The sequence below is a fragment of the Lontra canadensis genome, unplaced genomic scaffold, assembly GCF_010015895.1.
Source record: "Lontra canadensis isolate GAN:19392208 unplaced genomic scaffold, GSC_riverotter_1.0 scaffold48, whole genome shotgun sequence".
NCBI lineage: Eukaryota > Metazoa > Chordata > Mammalia > Carnivora > Mustelidae > Lontra > Lontra canadensis.
This window is the reverse complement of record NW_022631042.1, coordinates 3,201,971-3,229,507: the sequence shown is the minus strand read 5'-3', so window position 1 is coordinate 3,229,507 and position 27,537 is coordinate 3,201,971. Positions and strand designations below refer to the sequence as shown.

Genomic DNA, 27,537 nt, shown 5'->3' with positions numbered 1-27,537 from the left:
TTTGTATTGCTGAGTTTCCTAGTAGCAACTGACCCAAATATAGATGATTTTTACCAAAACCACAGGAAGAATATAAATAGACCCTAAAGTTCTGAAAAGAAGTGAGAGAGAAAACATCTGGAACCAGAGAGATCAGTAGAGAAGATGTGGCCTAGTGCTAGTCAATAGAACAGATATTTCCTTTTTCTTTTTTTTTTCCAATAGTACAGATATTTCTTAAAGATGGGTAGCAGCACCTGAGAACAGTGATGCTTGAGCCAGACCAGACCAGGCATCAGTAGTGTGTCTCTCGATGGTGAGAGCCCTGAGAACTATCTGCTCAGTAGAGCATGCAAAAAGAACCAGCTATCTTGGGTAACCTAAGGAAAATGAGCTCTGTCAAAGATAATCAGAGAGCTATAAACCTAATAATATTGGCATTTCTCTTGTATAGAGGGAAAGAAATACATCCTACACCGCAGTATATCACAATGCATGAGCATAGGCAGCCCCAGAGTTTACATGTTGAAAAGGCAGTAGTAATAGCAATATTTATGGATGGAAAGTCTTACACAACAGTAATCAACATAAAATTATCAGGGAGATATTTTACATTCTTCATACTGAGTTTCTGAAATCCAGTGTGTCTTTTTGCACTTAAGAGAATCCTAATTTAGTTAGCCACAGGGCTCATTAGCCACATCCGTCCAGTGACTATCTTATCAGACAAGGCATCTCTAGAGAAACAGTAGCATGCATGAGAAGTTGGCCAGAATATAAACTGGGACAACCACCCTGGAGAACAAGTTTAAGGTATAGATAACCTATGGTCCAGTAATCCCAGTCCTGGGAAATTAACGGAAGAGGCTGTACAGAAATGTTGGTAGAAGCAAAGATCAACAACCACCACTACCACCAATGGAACACTTAGATGGTCATCATTTTCATGGAGTAAAGTCTTTGTATTCATTGGCGGAAATACAACAGTATTTCTTGAAGCTGGAGCAAGAATGTTTTATGTCCTCATACTCACTATACATGAAAGTAGGGACATCATTTTGTCATTCAGTCATTCCTTTCACCCATAAATGGTGACCAGGGGTGGACTTCTCTGGAAAGAAAAAGGACGCAATGATGCTGACCTCTATGCTTCTGAACATCTCAATGTGCCCGTTCTTCTAGGTCCAACTATCTAAAACAGCCACTATTCCATGGGTCCCAAATGTTTCCTGGCTTTCATGCACATGCTAGCAAATGTGTTGGTATGGAAGTCCTGGTCATTACCAACTGACCCAACTTATAGGTAAGAGAGGACAGAACAAGGGGCAATGGCCATCCAGTTTCCTAGGTTACTCACATATAGAACAGAAGCGAGCCCACTGGCTCGGCCTCTGAATTCTACCTCTACAGTTTGATAGCTGCCCTGCTCTGACATCCATTCTCCCGATCGCTAAAATCACTGTAAAACCAACAAGATTGCTGTCAGAAAAATGCCGTCAAATAGCAGCCTATTGCAAAAACAAAAACAAAAACAAACAAAAAACCAAACCATCAACAGTGACAGCAGTTTACCTTTTCCCATAATCCTTACACAATGTTTTGCCTGGATCCTAATGAGAGTTGTCTATTTACCTGTAATATCCAAATAACCTTTCTGGTAATCAAAGAAGTACAAATCAAAGGAATGATATATAGCAATTTTAGATTTCCAAATTAGCAAATATCAATTTCAGTGTTTTTTGTTTTGAGAATGGAGAAGCTGCAGTAAGAAGGGAATCATGACACCTGCGGTGGGGATGTCAAACATTATCCTATCTCCAAAGATAACCTGATACTTCAGGGTCCTTGTCCCTTGATTCAGTAACATTAGTAATAATAAACGTTCCCTGGGAAACAGTTAAAACTACAAAGTATCAGTCCAAAAACATTTATCTTATTTATAATGAAAAAAATGGAACAGCCTAAATCCCTAATGTGAGAAAAATGTGTATGAAAAAACATATATCCATGTATCAAAAAAATTAATCATTTTAAATAATATGCACAAAGTCTTTAATCATGTGAGGAAATAGTATAATCATATGTTAAGACTGAATACAGAACTACCAGATAGAATATTAACCACACAAAAATGCATAGAAGACTAATGGAGAAAGTACTTTAAATTTATTTTAACAAGTTTATCTTAAATCCAAATTTGTTTGTTCTGACAAAATATTACTTAATAAAAAAGCAACAGGTCAAATTCTCCTAAAAATTAAGCACCAAAAATTTTGTTTCAAGCCACGAACTTGTCAACTCTCTCACATAAGTTATAAAGTACTATCAGTGTCCCTCTCTGTCACGCATGTCAGAAATATTCACACAGAATGCGTATCTCTATTAAGTAATTCTTTTGAAAACAATTATTCATAGAATTATTTTTGACTAAATTGATTTATCATTCTTTCAGCTTTTAATTGTGTGTGTGTGTGTGTGTGTGCACTTAAGCACTTTTTTAGTATGAGGTATACGATTTTTAATGTACTAAGTAATGATTTTTTAAAACAAAAGCAAGATACATGTTTGTCAAACTAAGAAATCCAACGCATGCCCATGAGGCTTTCCTTGAGGGTGTGACAGAGAAGGCAGAAGCCACCCCAGCAAGAGACCAAAAATCTGAAGGGATCCCAGTTACACCACTGGGTCTTAATTGGCTCAAAAGGCCCATCTGTTGCCTAGTGACAAATAAATGCTAGCTATTCCTGCATCGCTCAGGCGCTGCATAATTACCTTACTAACAAAGCAAAATTATGACCCTTAGAACTTCCTGAAACATGAGGAAATGTAGTCTTAAGTTTTATTCCCATAGTAAAAAATTACTTTTGAAAGGTACGGTACAAACAGTAACATCAACACCCACAATGAGTAACTATGAGTCCTTTTTGCATTTGAACTGAACCAGAATTATTAAAATTCACTAGGTAAACTGTCAGTTTTAGGCTGTTTTCTCAGGATGCTTCCAAATTCTCTAAGACCAGCTTTTTCCAAAAGCCTTGTTGCTGCTTTTAAAACTCTTTCTAAGATAAAATATTCCCTGAGTTGGCCAAAGTTAAAGCCTAAGAGACTTCTTCCTTGCTATTGGAGGCTATTGGATTATGGTGCCACTTACACAAACTTGGCATCAAAGAGTTAAACCGTGAGGCTCAGGCTGAAGCCTGGCTACACCCCAGGGCCCTGCAGGCAGCCCTTGGCACAGCTCAGGTGTTGTGGGGGATGCTGTGTATGAGAAATAGGAAGCAACCTAAGAGACAGGTGTGTTTGATAAACAGGCGGGGGTGGGGGAAGTCCTCTCTCCATAGCTCCCTAACTCATGACTAACCATAACCAGCTCTTCTTGCCACCAGAGAAACAGAACAGCAAAAGGGGAAGGCAGAGTAGTACCCAAAAGAAAAGACCTGCCTCGCAGTAATAAGGTAGAGTAGAAGCAGAGGCTTATAATATAGAGTTAAATGTGCCTTGTTAGAAAAAAAATAAACGGAAGTAGTTGATTCCTTTCTTAGACCACTTCTTCGCATTGCAGGTATAAAGTCTGAGTATTTTCTGAATGTGCCCCCTAAAACTATAAGAAAAAAAGCATAAAATAGGAGGTTAACAAAAAATAAAAATCACAAGCAGAATGCAGAAAGCATAGAAATAAAGCAAGGATCAGGGAGAAGGTGCTTCACTAATCGCTCCTAACTGAAGGAAATGAGGAGAGATTAGTAGTAAGAACTCTCAAAGAGCATCATAAGCTAAGCCTGTAAATCGTACTTAAGATTTTCTAGAAATGTATGTCTATGTATGCATACACACATGCAAACACAATGTGCCTCTCTTTTCAACTAACTCCTTGTGCCCATCCTCTCAAGTCCTTGGGGGTATTTGAATACTGAATCACTCAACCCACATCATTCACTCCCTTGATACAGGTCAGCCAATAGACTTTACCTAAAGGCTGGAGGGCACTAAGACCTTCTACTAACTCAAAACTTCACATGGATTAGCACATTCAGTTAAGATAGGAACACTAGACAACTGCTTTTGTTATATCGTTTTTTTTTTTTCTCCTCTGAAACATCTTCCAAATTCAAATAAATTACCACACACCAAAACACTCTGAGTAACAGTGATCCCAGTGATGATATTTAAAATAGGATTTCACCTAAACCACTTGAATACTTGAGACCACGTCTATTTTCAAACTACTGAAATTTCACACATGGCCTAGGAAATTCTGTGCTTTAAGAAATCTCCTTTTCAAATGAGCACCTCCCCAAATTATAATTTTACCAACACAAAGAAAACCAAAGATTTTCCTAAAAAGTTTATCACCTTTCTACCCAAGGGCTCTCATTTCATACCTCCAGACACTGACTGGATCCTCATAATTACTGTGGTCCAAATATATACATATACATATATGTACACACACACATGCATACACACAATCCTCCCTCCACACTACACTTTTTTTTTAAGTGTGCCCAAATACATTTCAAATGTAGACATTGTTTTGTTTTTAGTGATGCCATTTGTTTTATAGCTATTAAACTGTACTGTGTTGACACCATCAGCTCCTCATTAAAGGGCAAAATTCTCTAAGTCTATCAAATAAATAAAATTGTAATGGTAAAACCAAAATTTTCTGCTTCATGAATACACAACCAAAAACAACTCTCCTAAATATATGGGAGAAATTTAAGGTTTGCTTTTTGTTTTGCTTTTGCAATAATTCCAAACCGCTGTAAGTAATAATCATAGTTGTTACCACTCATGAAATGCTGAGGGAAACCAAATTTTATCTGCCTTTAAAATGGTTCTCAGTTAACTCTATTCTTCGTAGATAAAGACCATAAAAATCTGCTCAGGTCTGTAGAAAAAACGCTTTCACTTGATGCTCATTATTTCAAAGCAACCTAACGCCTTTTAAAAGTAAAAAATAAAAAAATGTATAATTTGTTCTCTAAAAAATTTTAACTCAAAAACAACACTAAGAATCTCTAAACCTCCTTCTGTATAGTTGCTAAAATCTATTCAATTTTTCCATTCCAATGAACTGCAAAATCAAAGAGAGTGAATAAAATAATCCTTAAGTATTTCTGATTTGTGTAAAAACAATTATTTAAAATTAAATCCCAAAAAGGTCTATTAAACATCTAAGACAGCAATAATAATTTAACCCCTCAGTTTCCCAAGATGTAAATATTCTAACAGCCGAACACATCCATAATGTTTACAGATTCATTCTTTTATAACTCGAATAGGTAGAAATTTGTCCATCTATGTTTTGGTCATTTACACCATGGAGAAAATGTCTCATCATCCCATTAAGAAAAAAATTAAGAAACACAGTTTCTTGACATCAGTCACTGAAACCCATGTATCTGTTTTTGTTTTGCATTTATTTTTGGTTTTTTGCACACTTCTTCTGAAAGTTCTCTATGATATTTATGGCAGATAATAGCTCAAAGAGAATTATAAGAAGTCTAGACCTAATAAGTTCAAACCACTGTGTTCTAGTAGTCAATATTATTAACTTACACTAAGTGCTTAAGAGTGTTTGTAACATAACAAATTCATGTTCTTTATGGATCTGTAAGCAATCAAAACTTTCTCCAAGGTAGTAGAAGCAGGAAGGACCAAAGATCATGGGAACAGTAAATTACAACTACTACTTGGTGTGAGTAATGAAAACCACATGGTACTCCAAAGCTACATGTCTTTCATTCACAAAGAATTGGGATGGGGATATAGCTCAGTGGTAGAGCATTTGACTGCACAAAGAATTGGGATAATTGTTATTTTAAATTGTCAGCTTATTTCACCTTCTTAATTCTGGTGCATAATCAAGAAAAGATATAATTACATGAACTTTTAATAAGAAATTAAGCCTGTAATAAATAATTGAAACTTCAACTGTGCCATCAATATTGATAAACCTTTCTAGAAATGGGTATTTTTGTTTTAGGGGGGCATTTTTTGCTCAGAAATTCGGCTACCAAAATACTTCAAAATAAACATGATATGCTCATATCCGTAAGTAATATATAAATTGCTTACCTCTGTCAAGTGTGGTGTAGGGTTAAATCCACAGAAATTACACACTTGATTCTTGCATTCTGTGCAAGTATTGAAGTTAGGAGGCTCCTTCGAACCAACATTGAGTTCAGTTTTGCAGAGAGGACAGGTTGATTCTGGTTTGGGAGTCTTTTCCACCTTGGGCGTTAGGACAGGCTTTTGAGGCTCTGCTGCTGAAGGTTTGCTCTCCTTAACAAGCAGAGGCTTCTTTTCAGTTTCTGTTCTTTTTACGGTTGGAACTTGTTCAGCTTTGGGCTCTAATTTTTCAGCCACTGGTGCTTTTGTTTCTTTTTTCACAGGGATAACCTTTGCAGGTGCTGGTGGCCCCTGACCTGTGGCTTTGGGTGGCCCCTGAGGAGGTGGCTGTGGAGGAGGAGGGCCTTGTTTTGTTGGGGCCCCAGGCCCGCTCTGAGACTGAGACCCAGGCTGGCCTGCGGTGGAGATCAAATTTGATGCCTGGCTGAAGATCGATGCTCCAAACCCAAAGAGCTTTCCAGTCACGGTTTCTTGAGGCGTCGTGGGCTGTGACCTGGGGGCATCAGTAATACTTCCCAGATTCAGACTGAAGCGTCTTGACTGCTCCTGAGGCTTCGGGGGCTGCTGAGATGGGGGGGCAGTTTGGCCAGTGGTAGGTCGTGGGCCTGGGGCCGGAGGCGACCCTTTTGGCATCGGCTTGGCATCTGGCTTCAGACTCATTTTGATTTGTGCTTTCTTGGGTTCTTCCCTCTTTTGAACTGAATCAACTTGCTTTTGACCTTTAGTCTCTGAACTAGGCCCAGGGTGTGAAAGAATTTTTGAATCTGATGCAGGTCGGGGTATGACTTTAGAATCGACGGGGGTGACTTTTTCTCCCGTTGGTGGAAAACTCTGTGAGGGTTTGGCAGCATCTGTTTTCGGAGGAGGGGCTGTTATCTGTTGATCCTCCAACTGTACTTTGGAGCTTGGAGTATCAGGTTTTGCTGCTATTGGTGCTGAAGACACAACGTCTGTGGCTGGTTTCACCGTCTTGGGCTGCTTTGGTTTATCCTCAGCCATGGGGACCTTGGCCTGCTCAGATGGGACCAAAGGCTCTTTGGGAGGGGCCGGCTTGGATGAAGACTCAGCCACAGGAGGCTGCTTGGCTGCAAGTGGGGGAGATCCGCGAATGGTTGGTTGTTTCACTAGTGGTGGGGGCTTTTTAGACTCAGGGGCCTTTGAGAGATCCTGTTTGGGTACAGTATCCTTCTTTGGAGAAGTCTGCTGTGGCTGTGGAGACGGTTTGCTCACTGCGGATGGAGGAGTCACGGGGGCAGTCTTCGGTTTGGGCTGAGGGGATGGTGGAACTGGAGCCAGATCACCTCCTAGAGCTCTTTTCATCTGACAGTTTAAACAGAGCCACTCTTTTATCTAGAAATAATATGAAATAATGGTCAGAGACAGTAACAATGTGAAGACACAAAAACGTAATTTTAAAAATGCATGGTACCGTTTGAAACTATGTCGCTCCTCACTTGAAACATACAGATCCCAAATTATTTTACTTAATTTATATTAAAATATTACAATGTTGATTACACAGAAATATAATTAGTGAACCTCAGAGAATTAAGCACTCTATATTTTTGGAAAAATAAAAAGTAAAAATGAACATAAAGTTGTATTTTTTTCTAATGTTAATTTTATTTTGTGTTTTTTTTTTAAAGATTTTATTTATTTATTTGAAAGAAAGAAAGAGTGTGAGTGAAAGAACACAAGCAGGAGGAGCAGCAGAGGGAGAGGGTGAAGTAGACTTCCCATTGAGCAGGGAACCCGATGTGGAGCTCCATCTCAGGACACTGGGATCATGAGCTGAGCCAAAGGCAGCTGCTTGCTAAACCAACTGAGCTACCCAGGCACCCTAATTTTGTTATTCTTTGCCCCTGATTTACTGTAAGTTTGTACTCACAGAAATAGGAAACACTGTATCATAAAAAGATGAATTATAACAAATTAGATTCCATAAATTACTTCCATTAGATATGTTTCTATTGGTGGCTCATATACAGTTTTTAGTTACACAACCCAGTGTAAGCCTGTCAAATTATTAACACATTGCTAATTTCTTAAATTAGCAGAGCATTACTTTCCCCTCCAAGGCGACATAATCCAATGTGTGAAAACAAAAATTGTTAACCACACTGGGTTAGAAAGAGAACATTCTCTGTTAAGAAAATAAAGAAAAACCAATGGCATCTCTTCAAATTATCATAAATAATAGCATGATTTAACAGAGGAACTATTGTTTCCTTATAATTTTATGAATATACTAGAAAGAGCAGTGTAAGGAAGCAATATACTTATTCAACCGGTGAGATATATATAGATGTGAGATATACAACATATATAAACACAGGTATAGGAGTAAGTACATCTGTTCATTTCATGTTGCACCAATTATAAAAAGATGCTGAATTGGATACTTATTTTAGAACATAATTTAAAAGTATCTATGGATAGCATAAGTCAATCAGAGAAAGACAATTACCATACGGTTTGACTCATATGTAGAATATAAGGTATAGCACAGAGGATCAGAGGGGTAAGGGAGGCAAAACTAAATGGGAAAAAATCAGAGAGAGACAAACCATGAGAGACTCCTGACTCTAGGAAACAAACTGAGGGTTGTGTAAAGGTAGGTGGGTAGGGGAACGGGGTAACTAGGTGATGGGCATTAAGGAGGGCACATGATGGGATAAGCACTTGAACACTACATCAAAAACTAATGAGGTACTATCTGTTAGCTAATTGAATTTAAATAAAAAAATAAATAAATAATAAAAAGATAAAAGTACCTATGTTTGGCATTTACCTTCTTTAAATTCCAAAATAATATGTGCATATTATACAAAATTTTAAATACTTCCAAAGTAATTCAGAACATCAAATTCTATATGATACAATCTTCTCCAACCAAAATAACCAATGTTACCAGTTCAGCACGGAGATTCTCTGTACAGAAGTCTAATGGTGAACAACTAAATATTTGGAACAGAGTTACCGGAAAAGTTTTCCACAGTATAAAAGTATGAAGTGTTAGGCTGGCAAAAAGCATGTTCCTTATGGGCAAACAACTTCCTTTTGAAAAGAAATTGAAGTAGCCTTTCCTAAACTCTTAAAAACTTTTGTCATTTAATAGTTTATACTGTGAAGCTGTTTTAGTAAGAGAACAAAACTTTATTGAATGATTTTCTTAATATAATGGCTTTAAAGTAAAAAAGCACGCTGAATCATTTAAACTCATGCACTTGTAAAAAAGGGCTTATTTTGCAATCCCAGGGAAAGCAAACTTTTGTTTAGAGAAGGTTAAAGAGATTGTCAATCTAACATGTTATATTTCTGTTTTTAAATGTGAAATGAAGTAAAATTAAAACATTTGTTAAAAATGAGTAGAAAGTGTTCATTACATTTGCTTTCAATAAGGGTATTGAGTATCTGTGTACTTGCAATATTTTAAATATTTCCTTTTTTGTATGTTTGAGGCATTTCACAAAATAACTTTTTATTATATAAATATCTGAATTCCAAAACATAAGCAATTGCTACTTGTGCCAGTACCCTGACGAAAGGTGAGCTAGAATGTAGGAAATTTTCACTCTACTTTACCCCCTTCCTGATGGATATAAACTCCTTCATAAATAAACTTTTACCTACTCGACCATCTCCCTTACTGTCAATGTCACTTCTGCTGTTGTACTGTTCATTTTTGCTCATTTGTCTTTTTCCACAACCTTAAATGAGACATCAACTCATAATTATGCAGACAAAAGAAAATGTAATTAAAAGCATCATTCTTTACCTATGCTCTGTCACTGATTTTTTTTCCTGTAAAACATTATGAGATGTGCATCTACATTAACCACAGTAAATTATAAATCCCTAGGGTTACTGACTTGCATTATAGTTAGCTGCTCTTAATCTTTTTGATGAGTGTTATAACCAAAGCAGAAGCAAATTTCATTCACCTATTCCGTTTTAATTATTTTTTTCTTTTTTAGTAAGCTCCACATCCAACATGGGGCTTGAACTCACAACTCGAGATCAAGTCTCGTGTTCCACTGACTGAGTCAGCCAGGCACCCCCACCTGTTTATTTATTTATTTTTTTAAGGTTTATTTATTTGAGGGAGCGAGAACATGGAGGGGAGGGGCATAAGGAGAGGGAGATTCTCAAGCAGACTCTCTCCACTGAGCACAGAGCCCAATGCAGCGTTCAATCTCATTACTCGGAGGTCATGACCTGAGCTGAAACCAAGAGTCTGACTCTCAACTGACTGAGCCACCCAGGCGCCCAAGCCACCTATTCATTTCTTTATTCAAGTATTTATTGAGCAACTTCTACTTGGCACAGAGCACAGAATAAGAGATAAGAATCTCCATCCTCCTGGAGACTACACTGTAGTAAAAAAGTCAGATAAGAAACAAGTTAACATATAACTTGAAGATTATAGATATGGACTAAGTATCTGATGATACTGTGATGACTACTTTTTCCTTTCTTCCTGACAGGAAACTTCCTCACACCCTCCCCACTGAATACTTTCTCGGATGTGAACTTCGGAGCTTCGCGTGTAGCGAGCCTACCTAGGCTCTCATTCCATTTTCAAACCACGTAAAATCAGAACACTACCACAGCATACCAAATGCATAATTTACACTAGTAGTGGGAAATACATTTTATAGTGCCCTTATTCCAAAATCAAATGTCTCCTTGTATTTTATAAATGTTTATGACTCGTTTCCATGAAATGACACAGGGAAGAGTTGGGAAGAGAGGTAGGAAACCCAAGTCACTGCCTCTCCACAGAGGAGAATTCTGCTTTTCTCTTAACATACCCCTTTTCTGAACAGACTCCACTGCCCCATCTTTTGTCCCTTTAATGACCACATTTTCTTCATTTTGATAAAACACGTAACAGCCATTTTGACCCCTCAGTGTTGCTCCTCGCTGCTAGAATATGGGTTAAAATCATTGCAGCAAACACAATATGAAAAGCTTTTTATCCTCTTAGGATTTTTTTTTTTTTTTTTTTTTAGAAAGAGCCTCCTTTTATATTTAATTCTGCTGGCCAAATCCGTTGCAACTAGAAATGATTTTTATCTCAGCGCTTAACAATCTATCACTGAAAACAGAAGCATTTGCAATTCCCTGATTCAACTGGAAAACAAAAACAAAAGCAAACTTCCTATAAACTGAGAAAATGAAAAAGTCCACAAGCCGCCCCAGCATCAGAAACCACCTTGTACTCTTCCAGGGGGGCCTTGTCTTCCACCATGCCAGCAGGGAGAGGAATGAGTGATAACAGCACCTTTCTCCTCTCAGTCATCAGAATTAGAAATCCTGTGGTATCTTCCCTACATTCTCAATTATTCCTCAAGTATGTCTGCACTGCTTGTGAAAGGTAATTTCCCATATCTCTTTTCACATTTCCAAAGCCAACCCCCCTCACTTGGCCTTTGTCACTGTCTAGATTCTTTACACCCTCACAAAAAGATCATCTGCATAAAACCACTAACCACAGAAGGGGTTGGTTGACTCTAACTACTTCCCCTTGCAACTCAATGCCTCTCCCAGAACTGTGAAATGAAGTTAATCTTTTGCAAGAACTTCAAAATATATCATTTTGAAATGTAAAATGCTAGTACTTATATCATCAATCTATTTTCAGGTCTATATCCCCCAAAGATAGTAAGTAACAAACAGTAAGGACTTCCCGGTAGTGGTCTTTCCACTGATGCCCTGGGGTCTAACTAAGCCTTTAAGCATGACAGATGCCCACAGTTTTGAGCTGTTTTGAATTAAATAAATTAACTGAAAATGTTTGTGCTCTTCAAGCTACAGCTTTCCTGTGTTTACTCTGCTAATTCCCACTGTTTACACAGTTTGGAGGACACGCTGCTGCCTTCGTTTCCTGGTTGCATGCCATGAACAACCTATCCCCATTTTGAGTCAAACTCAAAGAGTCCCTCATAATCACCATACCCGCTAACCATACATATTTTCCGCACCTCAAGGCAATAACGGCCTGTTTAACTTCCAAAATTAAACACTTATTTCTAAGTCTGAGCAGAAATGAACCTTAATTTATTACCATCACTTCCTCAGACGCTTGCTGCCCATTCCATTTGTTACCCAATGTCTATAATATAGTTGGTTCTCCTATGTCTACATGATTGGGTCTTCATTCCATCGTAGCCATGAATGACGATCTCAGAATATCTTAGTCCTTATTACTTCTTCCCTATGCCACAGGAGTCAAACAAAATCCAAGGCCAAGGCTGACTCACAGAAGAAGGCTTTTACCAATATTTCATAATAACTTCCTATAACTAGCACTTATTGGGGCACCTGTTGTAAGTGCAGTTATTGGGGCGCCTGGGTGGCTCAGTAGGTTAAGCATCTGCCTTCGGCTCAGGTCATGATCCCAGAGTCCTGGGATCAATCCCTGCCTCAGGATCCCTGCTCAACGGGGAGTCTGCTTTTCCCTCTCCCGTTGCCTCTCCCCCCACCTGCTCATGTGCTCTCTCACTCTCTTTCTCTCTCTCTCATTTGTGCATCCACTCTCTCTCCCAAATAAATAATTAAGAATCTTAAAAAAAAAAAAATAACTAGCACTTATTCCCTAACATTCCACTATAATCATCCACATCCACCTGATAAATGATGGGAAAAATACAAGAAACAATACCAGGGAAGCCCACAACGATATCAGTGTGTCCAGAAAGAAGTCTTATCTTCAATATATAAATATTAAAATGAAATAATCCAACTTTATTTGAAAAATATGTCATGCTTCACCTATTCCTAAATTCTAGAGTTCATATAACAACAGGAAAAAATAGTCATCTTTTGCTTTTCCCACCCATAGCCTTACTTATAGAATACATAATTGGAATTCAAGGTCTGGAGACACAACTGTTTAATGAGCTACCATAATTCAGTTAGTTCTAAGGAAAGGAAAAAAGAAACACACAAAGTCGTTCATTCACTCCTCTAATTTAATAATCTGAGTAAATGGGATAAGAGACTGGTTAGCCACAATTTCTGCTCAATCTCAGGTCACTGTATACCCTAATGCAGACCTGCAGTACAATTACTAAAACACACCTCCCTATTGAATCCTATCCTCTGGGTTATTTATTAGAGCTATGACATACAGTAATATAAATTCATTGGCTAAGGACTTTGATGGATAATCATAAATGTACTATTTAGATGTCTCAAGAAGTACCACTTAAGGTAGTGAGCTTCACCTAGAGAGTTTCAATTAATGTTGCCACTATCAAAAAAAGTTACCCAAAGTTTTGATTATTACTGATCACTAAAAAATTATATTCAGAATTTTAAGAGTATGTCTTCAGTAATAATTGATGATAATTAACTCGATGCATCTAAGCATTGAGGTGAGTTGGCAAATGTCAGGTTTTTTTTTTTTTTAAGATTTTATTTATATATTTGACAGACAGAGATCACAAGTAGGCAGAGAGGCAGGCAGAGAGAGAGAGGGGAAAGCAGTCTCCCTGCCGAGCACAGAGCCCGATGCGGGGCTCGATCCCAGGACCCTGAGATCACGACCTGAGCCGAAGGCAGAGGCTTTAACCCACTGAGCCAACCAGGTGCCCCAAATGTTAGGGTTCTAGAGTTAAAGCATATTCTTGTTCACAACTGTTATTCACCTATTTAGCTTCAAAATGGAATGAATATTTCTTTCTCTCTCACTCTCTCACACACACACACACACAAAAGTCCAGAAGGCCTAATGACTAACATCTACCCTTCAGTGCACTCCAAACTGGAAATTTTAAACATAAAATCTACATAAGATTTATAATGGAATCTCTGCTCAACACAGCATGGTACTTGGAATAATGGAACATCAAAAGAATAACACAACATTGGGAATTTTTACTTGCTGTGTTCACACCATTCACATTTGCTGTTGAATAAATTTTCTTCAGTTACACTTTCATCCTGCCCGTCCCTATACAATAAAGACTGTTGGGTTCTTACTTCTGAAAGCATAACAACTAAACTTTTCAGCAAACCGTGACATCCGCATGTACCACTTACTCCATCATGGCAGTATCCTCATTCTCTCACACGTGAGTGGAATGCACGGCCCAATGTGTATTCCTCCTGCGTTCACCAGAATGCTACCCATCTTTCGGGTCCACACGGAATTTCCTCCTTTATTGCTTAACATTCTCAGGTCTGTCCCTTCTCAACTCTTCCTGGCATAGTTTGAACATTTAGACTCAGACAGTGCTTTCAATTCTTCTCCAATTACTACTTCTTCCCTCCTCTTTCACATGAACTCAAAAGAAAGCACCGACTTCTCATCAACTATTCTGAAATTTTTTCCTATTTTTCATCAAATTATCTTCAAATATTTACTGAATATGTTATTTATATTATTTAGTTTGAACGCCACAGAAAATATAATTATATAACACACATTATGTAATCACATAATGTATCTTATTATCAATAGGAAAGCAAGCTATCGCGTGAAAACAGATTGTTTTCTGCTCTTCGAGGATTGCCTAAGCCACATGACCTCCTCCACAGAGGCAGCGACTCAGTGACAGCAGTCTGGCTGCAGATGGCTCACTGTGGTTGACATCTTTAGCTATGCATATTAATGCACAATTTATTTTAGCTAAAAACAGGACATTAGCATTTCTCAGAACTGTGATGACATGCTTAGCAAGTGGGTACAACAGTTTTACTTAAAACAATCCATCCAGAAGTTGGATGGACACAACCCTCTGAAAGCGTGTGGATTATAATTTCTGCTGCATAATTCAGCAGCTGTCACCATACCTTGTGAAACATACACCAAACATTTTCCTTCCTAAAGCATAATAATATTTATCAAATACTGGCAATAACATGTATAAATCCTCAAAAAATAGGTTCAAATGATAAAAGCATAGTTTAATGTTTGTCAAAGCAGTCTAAAACCAAAAAACCACTTTCATCAAAGCAGAATTTAAAAAATAGTTACTGTATGTATAGGCACAAACATGAAAATATCTTTGTACACTATTACAGCCACAAAAAGAGAGGAGGATCCCAAACTGGTAAACTGAACTTAGATACACTATGTGTTAACACTTCTGAGCCGCTTCTCATATGGCAAATTCCAACTCTGATGCCTTGAATGATTAACATGCACCTTGAACTATTCCACAATTTTGTAGCCTGCAATCCAAGAGTTTCAGTAGGCTGTGTTTGCAAAGAGCTTATTGAAGTCCTCTTATTTCATTTAAAAATTGAAGAAATAAATTCCATTAATGAAAAGAACCAAGGGTCACCTAAACTTTATGAACTCATTATGTAGGCTGAAAACTATGTATCTTTAATTCAATCAGATGCTAACTGGAATGAAGATAACCACTTGTATGTTGAGTCAGAAAGGAAAAAAAATGCTTTTTAAAAATATATATGGCATGCTTAAAGTATATTAAATCTTGTGTAAAAAAACAACAAAAATGCATGAGGATTTTAGCCTCTTTTAGCTTTCTATGAATGGAAACCACTTAAAATTTATTCAGATTTTATAGTTATATGTATGCCCATTTTCAAGAATATCTTTAAGGAAAACCTGATTTTAAAATTACTTTTAATCACCTTTACATTATTTTCAATTTTTTGGTAGATCCTATCCACATTTTCACTGCCCTTTATTTCCTTCTGACCACTCTTCTAATCCCTCCTCCATCAAGTTTAAAAACACATAAAACCACACATTAAGTTTTCCCAACTTTTACAAAATTCCCAATCAACATGTTCACATAATAAAGGCTGCCACTGACTTCTTTTGTTTTACATAAACAGAAATCTGTTCCTAAGAATTATTCCACAAATTCTACTGAAAATTCTGACTTTACTGAACAAATTAGAGAAATGTCCTATTTCTAACAAATGTTTTACAAGTGATTTTTAAAATCTTTATTTTTAATTAGAGAAAAAAAAGAAAAAGTGGTTTATTGTTTTATATTCAGGTGAGACTAGGTATCACCTATATAAACTTTATTCTATTTTACAAACAAGATTGTATCTTCATTTACTAAATTATTGCCTCTCCTTTTGGACTCTGATTTCTATTCCTGACAGTGAACAAAGTTATCAACTTCATCATCTGTATTTTCAAAATATAACAGAGTGGCTAACTCAGAGTAGGAGCTCACAGTTTTCCTAAAGAACAAAAAAGAATTCAGCCACGTAAAACTCTGGTTTAAGCAACAGTGAGTAGGAAGGTATAAAACCAGTGTTCTTGGACCTCAGTTTTGTTTACGCTAAATTTCAAAAATAAACTCCCGTCAAGAAAGTTAATTTTTTTTAACTTTAAGAATATGTGAAATTTACACACACACACACACACACACACACTCTCTCTCTCTTTAACCTAGAGATTTAAGAAATGGTCTGTTTAAAGGCAACATGGTCTCCTATAAAAAAAAAATGATGTTAAATTTGGGGTCAGCAAATCTAGTTTCCTACATTAGATTCACTGCTAAGTAATTTTGTGACCATGCAAGTCACCTCAAGTCCCTAACTTCAGTTTTCTCATTGACAACTGTAGTTAATGATGATGGCACTATCCTTATTTGCCTATCATAGTTGCTATAAAGATTAATAATAACATTATCTATTACTTTCAGATTCAAAGCATTTCCACTTATATTGCCAAAGGTGATCTTGACTGTAGGAAGACTTCTACATCATAAATAAGAAAAAAATAAATAAATAAATAAATAAAAAATAAGAAAAATTCAGAAAAAAAGAATGACCTGACCAAATCACAAGTAAGTAGCTGAACTAGGGCTGGCATACATATTTTCCCAATCTAAAATCTCACATTGTTTCCACTTTTCCAAAGGGCTTTCTGATGATAAATTTATAAAGAAACATTGAAGATTTCAAATTGCTTTACAATGTGAATTATGATTTCTTTACTCTATTACTCATCTTCAAAATATGGATACCACCTTATTAAAAGAGCATTAAATGACAAAATGCATATAGAGAGCCTAGCACACAGTCTGAAATGCATAGTGTTCAAACTAAGATCTCTTTCTGTGATGGAAGATCAATCTCCTTTTTCCTGAAGAAAAAAGTAAGAAACACTGTAGAAAAGTTGTTGCTTCCTTATGGAAGGTAACAAGAACTACTTCAAAGTAAATTCGTAGGAATATCAGCAAGAGTAAACATGTGTGAGGGGTAGAGCTAGGATGACACCCCAGATCTGATGCCTTATTGATGCACTTGATATTGACATTTTTAAGGAAAATAATGAGAAACTAAGAGATTAATTACATTTTTCCTTCAATGTATTATCTTTGAACTATTTCTAAGAGCTTACTTTTATCTGAGCTAATTAAGATATGGACTAGACGTGTTAGAGATGTTTTCTCAAGGGATGTGAACAATGAGCACGTTAACCCATCACTGTTTACTGATTAAGTTTACTGATCCAGCAAATGATTTTGTTTAGGTGCAGGGATCTGCTTTCACAGCAGAACATCTGTTCTTACCAAGCTATATAGATCATCATACCAATTGCAATAATATGTAACAACAGCCTTAACAGATATTCTAAAAGCTGGATATGCAGAAAGACACCAGAAATATCTAGTCATTTAAAACATGAAAGTTAAAAAAAGAAAAAACAACAACAAACAAACAAAACTGGTTCTAATGACTAAACTTATGGGTAGAGCATGAGGAATAGATATTTTATACAGGGAACATCCAAATCATGAGAAAAAAATGTTGCAAACTAGATCCTGCCAAAAAACGAGAGCTAAATACAGTGTTTGTAAACATATTTAAGTAACATAGATTTTTTTAAATGATTAATTGGGTATTTCCATTCCTTTAAATTTATTGGAAAACTGTTTTAAATGAAGATAAAATAATTTTGTTATGGTCAGGGTATTCTTGGGTTTTTTTCTTTTTTTTTTTTTTTAGGGTATTCTTGTTTTAAATCCATATGATACCATATGGATTCTCAGAGAAGAGAAAAAAGTTCCTTTATCTTTAGAATATAAGAACCTCATACTTAGAATCAAGGGAATGTATTTCTCTTCACTGGATTCACATAAAAACAGTGTCAGTTAAAGCATACATGACTGTAATAAAGGATGTATCAAAAACCAACCAAATTTGCCATCATAGGCATAAAGGCATTTCAAATCATTATCATGTTATTTAGAAGCAAAAGTTCTCGTTACATGAACAGGTAGAATGCCAAGGCTAAAGGTAAAAAATCAAGAATCTGAATGCTTTATCCATTCTGTCACATCATGTAACTGTTCAACCAATCATTTGATGAATGAGGATTTTTAAAATTATTCAAGTGTTAATTATAACATGAACTTACAAGTTTAAAAAAAATAGTACAAAAGGTACAATAAAAGTAAAGTCTTCTCTACCACCAAGCCTTACTCTCCGCCATCAACCAATGTTAAGTTTTGCTTTGAGTTTTTAAAGTGGTTGCCAGTATCAAGTAAGTTTCAATTTATAAATTTCAAATATTATATATTTTCACCTTACTATAAAAGCTACAGTTTTTCAAGACAACCTTACACTACCACTACTTTAGGACTGCCTTAAGCAATAGCCAAGAAATTATATTATATTTACATTATATTAAATTATCTTTAATGCATATTTATATATTTATATTATATTAAATTATATTTAATGCATTAATTATATATATTAACATGCAATAAAGACATAACTTTTTCAGCTTGATTTTTGCATCATCTAATATCATCTCACATTCCACCACAGTTATGTAATCACATTTTAGAAAACATTAATGTCTTTCTAGTTTTCTTCATTTCTGGGTAGAGTCAGCTATTCCATCCCATTCTTACTTCCCATTTTAATAGGAGAACTTCGTCCAGTGATTGTGATGTACGTACACATATGTACACATGTACATATAGCTAGAAAGAGGTGATAACTTGTACGCATTCTTACATGTGTTAGAACATTCTTAGGCTGCCCTCAAAGTCTCTCCTGATATCTCGCCCAGGTACAGAATTCATCTTATCATCATATCTGGAAATTTAAAGAAATCACTCCCCCTAACTTTTGTCTTCGGTGTTGATAATGAGCATGGTAGCTGTTTGATTTCTCATCTTTTCATAGACAATACCATTTTTCTCTATGGAAGTCTTCCAAGGTTTCTCCTCATCTTTGGAAATCTAATATTTCCTCCATATGCACCTATCAGTCATTTTATTCATCTTGCATGGCCTGTGGTTGGGCTGGAACAATCTGAAGAGCTTACCTCCATCATCCTGATTCTTTCTTTCTAAAGCTCCTATCAGAGCTCTTAGGTACACACTTCATGATTTTTAATATATATAGATAACCATTTCCCCAAAATGTCTACAACTCTATGGGCAGGCATCCAGAAAGAGCCCCCACGCAGGAGATAAAATTCCCGAGCCTCTATGTCACCATAGGAAGTAGCAAAGAGAAAAATGTCAGAATTCTATGCATTTCTGGGTACATTCCCACCCTCTCTTCCTTAACTATCTCCATACCCAAGCTTTAGTTAAGACTATATACACAAGTTAGACCTCTAGTCACCATTAAAAATTCCAGATTCCCAAGTTATCCATCAATTCCCAGACTCTAATTCTTCAATAGGAAGGAACCCCACCATTCAACCTCCTCCACATATGGTCCATGTTCTGACCTTCTGCTACTTCATTTCTCTTCATAACATTTATTACCAGCTATCATACTATATGTTGTATTTGTCACTCTTATTAGAATATACTTTCTATGATAGGAGAATGTGTATCTACTTTGTTCACTATTAATATGCCCAGAGTCTAGAATGGTGCCTGAAACACAGTAAAGGCTCAGGAAGTAGCTGAATAATTTTTAATTGTCTTAATTCAGCTCTACAATCTGGAAAAATCCTGGGTCTTTTCCAGACCATCAAGTGGACCCATTGAAACTTAAATGTAGAAATTATTTATGAAATATCCTCTTAAATATTTCTCAAGAATAAGAAAAATTTTTATAAATTCTTTATATTTCCTGAAATAACTCCTTCTTATGAGGTCAGGTGTTTTTGCTGTTTTATTTTTCACTAGTTCACCTGGATCCTTCATGTGGTATTATTGCTAAAATGTCAAGTTAGTCTCTTCAAACCAGTCATTTATGGTGAATGTCCCCATTACTTAACGAGGTTATCAACAGAGGTTTTTCTGTGTTTGTGGAACATTCTGCTTCCCCATTAGTCATCTCCTCTGCATGGGAGAACATGGGATGGCAGATGGTCAATGTCCAGGTAAGCCAGCTTTACAAGACTTTATGAGATCAGTGCAGTCGACTCACAGTTGAGTCATGTTTTATCTGTTTGTTTTCTCCTTTAAACCACTCTCTTGTGTCAGAAGGGCATTACTTCTAATCTTCTTCCAAAGACCCTAGTCTTCTCATGAGGGGCCATTAAGCAGCTCATCCCTACATTGGCAGAATGCTTTGGCTAAAGGGAAGGAAAAATACAGCCTCTCCCTACTCACTGTCTTCCCACTGGAGATTAGGAAACAGTCCACCTGTCGTATTTTTCCTACCACAGTTTTTTAATCTGTTGTTTGATCACTACCCACAACCCATGACTGCTCTCTATTTTTGTTCTCTCCCAGCTTAGAGCTCACAGAGACTCCCCTGAGGAAGCCACTTGTACAGTGGTTTCCTTCGCTCTTTTCTAACATCTTCTTGCCATTTCCTATCTTCTAAGAATTCAACATGTCAACTTATAGACTACTGGTGGTCTTTCCCATTTTCTGGAACCACTATACATTCAATCTTTCAAGAAGTGGGACTTTTAGAGCGAGGAGGTGAACTGACTCTGCCCAGTCTTCCTTTTTAAGAGGAATTACGTTGCAGTCTTTGCTTAGAATTAGAGGTGCAAGACCCTTACACTACATCAGCAAGCTACTAAAAATAGAAAATTCCCTTTTTTAAACACTATTCCAGCTACTCTAACCATCAGGAAGGTCATAACTGATTTTCTTTCTCCACAATTTCCAGTCTCCTGACACTGGGCACAGTGCCACCCTCTTTCTCACCAGTTCTTCTTAACAGATTCTCTCCACTGGTTTCTCTCACCGGAAATGGAAGACACAGCAGGCCCATCCACCTAAAAGAGGTGTCCAGTTAAGTCATTTTGCTGACCTGAAGAATTTCTTTTTGTTTTGTTTTTCTAATAAATGGAGAGAATTTATATGCAAATCCAGGTGTGTTTGTTTTGGGGGTTTCTTTTTAGCTCCTGAAATATGGCCATCTTTTTGTTAAATAAAATATCTGGTATCAGTCAATCAGTCAAGAGACTGATTAACATATGGGCCATCAGAACCAAAAATAAAATGACCAAAAAAAACAAAAACAAAAACAAAAAAACCCACAAGACACCTTAAATCCACTTTCTCACTAGCAACTGGTTCATTATCAACATTCTGAAAAATGATGTCACTTCCTATATTATAAAATTTGATAAAAGCCAGGAGAATTATTAGACATTAGGGCGCAAGTAAGTCTTTTAATCTGCCCCTAAATCTAGCCTCAGGCTACACATCAAAAGAGATAAAGTAAATCAGCAACAAAAACAATAACAAAAAAATGCTTTAGTTGCTATTTAGAAAGCATTGTTACGATTTATTCTGTTAATGGACTGGCAAGAAGAGATAGCTATAAACTCCTGTTGGCATCAAAAGTCTAGGCTCAGAGCCAGTAGATTCTTAAGGTTTATTTGGAACAGCACACATCTTGACAGCCAGCAGAGTGGACAGTTTAAATACCATCCTCTTCACACAGATATTTGAGTTGCGTGAGTGTATGTGTGTGTGTGTATGTGTGTGTGTGTGTGTGTGGCAGGCAGGGGTAAGACAAAGCTGACAAATTTAGTTAAGGAAGTAAAAATCCCCTTTCCTAAAGCTTGTGTCTGAATGATGAAACCTCTCTAATCATCCCCTAACTGGTGTCCATTTAAGAGCCAGGGTATTTTTAAGCAAATACGGTCATAATTGATACATTGGTAACAAAATATATCTGACAAATTCTCCTAGTCTTTTCCAGAACTGATATAAAAGAGCAGTATTCTACTTAATCCACAGACTAAAAAAGTAATAATATTACACTATTTGCATATAAACATCAAACTTGAAAATAATAAATCCATGTAAGTTAAAGTACTAAAGAATGTCCCACTTCTGTCCCTGTCCTGCATAGAAATATTGTTTACTCAATCTGAATATTTGAGGACATTTTGACCCAGAGGGTTACATCCTCTTCAGAAGATGCAGAGAAGTTCACTTCCACCTGGGTATATAGAGCAGTTCAGAAGTAGTGATTATTCCCAAAATTTCACCTGTCTTGTCCCTTGAAAAAGCAGCTCTCCGTCTCTATGCAGAGCTCTAATTTCCCAAATCTGACTCCCTGATAATTCAAGAGTGAGGAGCTGGCCATCTGGTGCACAGGATTAGGGAAGGTGCCTTCCTAGAGTTCAGAACCAGAGCCCAGATGATATTTTTACTTATGGAAAAAAGATAAAAGTAATGTTACTATTAATGCTATAAATGAAATGGCTCTTGATTGCTACCTCAGAACCCAACGACTTAGGATAGTGTATCTGTTTAAAGAAACAAGTTGAGAATAAACTTTATAAGTTAAAAAATTATCCATGCTGTGTTATACTGCAACTTAAAAAGCACTTAATATATTTAAAAATATCTTCTCATGCAAATGTTCAGAGAATCCTCCTAAGAACCCAAAATGTTTAGCAGAGAATACATTATTGCATTCAGATTTCAAATGATGTCCTTGCTACAGAAAGTTTATCTCATCAATAATGGGAATGGTTTCCTTTAATGAGCTAATGAGGTATACCAGTCCCACATTCCCAGGCCCTTTTGTAAGTGTCCAAATCCCTCTTCAGATTTCCATCCCAAATACTTCCATTTCCATGAAAATAGTTATGATGCCTGTGCACCCCCCACCAGTGATAGTGATGTATTCTTCCTTTAACCTCATAGAACTTATTCGCAAATGACACTACAAAGGGCTGATAGCCAAGATCTATAAAGAACTCCTCAAAATCAACACACAAAAAACAGATCATCACTTCAAAAAATGGGCAGAAGACATGAACAGACACTTCTCCAAAGATGACATATAAATGGCTAACAGACATGAAAAAATGTTCATCATCATTAGCCATCAGGGAGATTCAAATCAAAACCACACTGAGATACCACCTTATACCAGTTAGAATGGCCAAAATTAACAAGACAGTAAACAACAAATGTTGGAGAGGATGTGGAGAAAGGGGAACCCTCTTACACTCTTGGTGGGAATGCAAGTTGGTGCAGCCACTTTGCAAAACAGTGTGGAGATTCCTTAAGAAATTAAAAATAGAACTACCCTATGACCCTGCAATTGCACTACTAGGCAATTACCCCAAAGATGCAGATGTAGTGAAAATAAGGGCCAATGTACCCCAATGTTTATAGCAGCAATGACCACAGTTGCCAAACTGTGGAAAGAACGAAGATGCCCTTCAACAGACGAACGGATAAAGAAGATGTGGTCCGTATACATCAGAAAGGATGAACACCTAACTTTTCTATCAGCATGGACGGGACTGGAAGAGATTATATTGAGTGAAATAAGTCAAGCAGAGAGAGTCAATTATCATATGGTTTCACTTACTTGTGGAGCATAAGGAATAACACAGAGGACATTTGGGAGTTGGAGAGGAAAAGTGAGTTGGGGGAAATCAGAGGGGGAGACAAATCATGAGAGACTGTGGACTCTGAGAAACAGACTGAGTGTTTTGGAGGGGAGGGATTTGGGGGTCTGGGTGAGCCTGGTGGTGGGTATTATGGAGGGCACGTATTGCATGGAGCACTGGGTGTGGTGCATAAACAATGAATTTTGGAACACTGAAAAAGAAAATAAAATTTTTTTTAAAAATTAAAAAAAAATAATCTCATAGAACTTATCTCTATTCCTACCATGAGTAAATAGATTTGGAATCAGAAGATCTGGTTTGATTTCTGCTTGATTATTTACTATCAGGATGATCCTAACAAGTAAAGTAACCATAGTAACCACCAGAACACTAGTTTTCTCGTTGTTACAGTCAACAGAATATATGCCCATGGAATTATTTAGAAATTAAATTTTAGTAAAACAAGTAGGAAAGAACTATGCCAACTGTAAAGCCCTGTACAAAGTTACTTCACATATATATATGTTCTTCTTTCTCAAGTACAACTTCTCTTTCTCCTACTTTATTTCCTGGAAGAAAGAGCACATTCAATGACTTCTTAATTCTGTCACAGCAATCATGGATGCTTCACAACATCTGATACAAACTAGCAGAATGAATGAATGGTTGGATGTATGATTACATTAATCAAGGAAAGTTTCATAAAGCAGATATTCACTGCAACCTGCTAAACATGGAAGGCCAAAATCTGACTTCGACTTTTCTCCAATCTCATTGCCTATTCACCCCCCCACATCACTTCAGCCAACCTAGATTTACCTCTGATTCCTTAAATACACCATATGTTTTTCTGGCTCTGGTCTTGGGCCAAATCATCACCCCCTTCCTTGCCCTTCATCTGTTGAAACAGTATCCATCCTTAGCTCAAAATTGCTCACATGCCAATTTCTCTATGAAACTTTTCTTAATCTCACCCATTGGAAAGGACACTTCTTATTCTGAAGTCCAGAGTATTTGTCCATCTTTCTCATAACTCTTATCATATGACCACTTATTACATTGCCCTTTGCATATATACACTTTGATCTTGTTAAGATCTGCATTATGTTTTAGTTATCTTTATATCCTTCCAAACATGTATTAAAATGTCTTCCAGGGGCGCCTGGGTGGCTCAGGGACTTAAGCTGCTGCCTTCGGCTCAGGTCATGATCTCAGGGTCCTGGGATCGAGTCCCACATCGGGCTCTCTGCTCAGCAGGGAGCCTGTTTCCCTCTCTCTCTCTCTGCCTGCCTCTCTGTCTACAGTGATTTCTCTCTGTCAAATAAATAAACAAAATCTTAAAAAAAAAAAAAATTTAAAAAAAAAATGTCTTCCATATAGTAGGTATTTTAATAATATATATGGCTTCAAAATCTGACTACATGCCTCTGCTTTATAAATTGCCCCCCAAATGACATTTTATGAAATGATCACCTATTGTTTGAAGTCATTACTACTCTCCATTCCTAACATCATCATATAGTATGAGCAGAAACATATCTTCACCAAAATTTTAAAAGCTACAACTATATAAACAAACTACTTAGAATCCAATTTCCGCTACAATTTGAATGCAGCATGTTCTTATTAATTGCAATGTTATACTAAAGATGGCTTATCTGAAAAGCTAAGGTGCTTAATAGGACTTTTGGATAAGAAGAGTAAATGATACTTCGGAAAACAACCAGAAGTTAACACACTTTTAATTGAAATCATTTTAATCTCTCATCACAGTAAGTATCCCAAGTAACATAACAGCTACTAATAATCATCAATGCTGTTATTATCATAGAATAGATTTCATTTATAACAAGGATACACAAGTCTGCTCTCTTAGGGATCTTTTAATCACATAATTCTTCATTGCCTGCTGTCAGTTCCTTCTTGGGCTGTTCGCAGACAAAATGCACACATAGCCCACTAACAGCTGTCCTCCAGACAAAGTGATTTCTGTGCCTTCTCATCGGGTAGGAGCCACCAGATTTCTTTTAAAAATGTATTCTTCTAGCCTCTCTATTCTCACTTATATTATTATCTCATCTTCACTATGTTATTTCTTAACTCCAGAGAATTTCTGAGCTTTTTTTGTTGCTGTGGGCTTTTTGCCCCTTCTCCCTGAATGTTCCCAAATCTCTACCTATTAAATCTTTTATTATCCGGCACCTTTTAAGTGCTGGGTTAACCTTAACTGACTTCTTGAGAATTATTTTTCTACCCTCACAGTAAACAACGTTGAGCCCATTTGTGTCACTACTGGCCCCTTTACAATTTGATAGGTCAGGAAGTCTTACCAAAAGACTTGAAGATATAAACTGTGGTCTTCTGAGAAGACACCCATCAATGGTGAACCTGTTCTCATGACGTCTTCACTTTACAAACTGACTTATACTGTTCTAAATGACTCTCAACTAATGAGCAAATCATGCCTTCACAGCTATGACAAAATCACTGGCAGGGAAAGGGGACATACAGTTTGGGAAAGTTTATTCAATTTTATATTAAAATTGTATTTGTAATGCAAAAACAACATCTGCTTTCATTTCCCAGCACAGATATGACCCCAGTTAAGAGTATCTTAAGTTGGGTAGGCCGGAGTATGAATTTAAAAGTTAAACTAGGGACGCCTGGGTGGCTCAGTGGGTTAAGCCGCTGCCTTCAGCTCAGGTCATGATCCCAGGGTCTTGGGATCGAGTCCCGCATCGGGCTCCTTGCTCAGCAGGGAACCTGCTTCTCTCGCTGCCTCTGCCTGCCTCTCTGCCTGCCTCTCTGCGGGCTTGTGTGTACTCGCTTGCTCTCTCTCTCTCTCTCTGGCAAATGAATAAAATCTTTAAAAAATAATAATAATAAATAAATAAATAAAAGTTAAACTAATTATCACTGCACACTGAACAATAAATACCGCTGTAAGCTCCACAATCAGTAGCGGGGATCTTACAGGACAGAGCGAAATGAGTCAATGCTCAGCATCTCTGACCTAATTCATTTTCACTTTATATGCCAAACTTATCAGAAGTTGTGGCAATATTTTGGGCTTATTCTTGGAGAAAATATTTAACTTTTTTTAAACTTACAATTGGCAGGGAAGAAAAAGAGGAAGGAAGGAAGGAGGGGAGGCAGAAAAGGATGAGAGGAAAACAATATCATCCTATGATACCACGGATAAACTAAGCATTATTTGTGCAAGATGGTGATACGGGTTAAGAGCATGAACACAATGAATAAATGCACTCACCTCGGTTAAATGAGGATTGGGATTAAAGCCACAGAGGCTACATACAGTGGTTTGACACTCAGTGCATGTGTTAAAATTGGCCTTTTCTGGAACATGCAACAGAAGTTCAGTGGTATTGCAAAGAGGACAGATGGTTTTAGGGAGGCCTTGTACTGAAGTCTGTGCCTCAGATGGAGAAGCCGGTGGCTGCAGAGGTTTCCCAGCTCCTGTTTGGCTTACTGGTTTTGGAGACTGCTGAGCTGAAGCCTTTGTTGGGCCAGGCTGTTGGGGAGGTTTTACTGGACCAGGCTGCTGAGGTGAAGGCTTTGCAAGGCCAGGCTGTTGAGGAGGGGGCTTGGCTGGGCCAGGTGGTTGAGGCAGGGGCTTGGCCGGGCCAGGCTGCTGAGGAGGGGGCTTGGCCGGGCCA

The 27,537-nt window shown here is 37.1% G+C and overlaps 1 protein-coding gene across 1 annotated transcript in view; it reads right to left on the bottom strand.

Moving 5' to 3' along the window:
• PCLO (piccolo presynaptic cytomatrix protein) overlaps positions 1-27,537 on the bottom strand; it is a 397,216-nt gene that overhangs the window by 362,045 nt on the left and 7,634 nt on the right. The window contains 2 exon segments of the mRNA XM_032873242.1: positions 6,061-7,464; positions 27,132-27,537. The exon segment at positions 27,132-27,537 is cut by the window's right edge and continues 10 nt beyond it. Coding sequence (XP_032729133.1) covers positions 6,061-7,464; positions 27,132-27,537 — 1,810 coding nt within the window.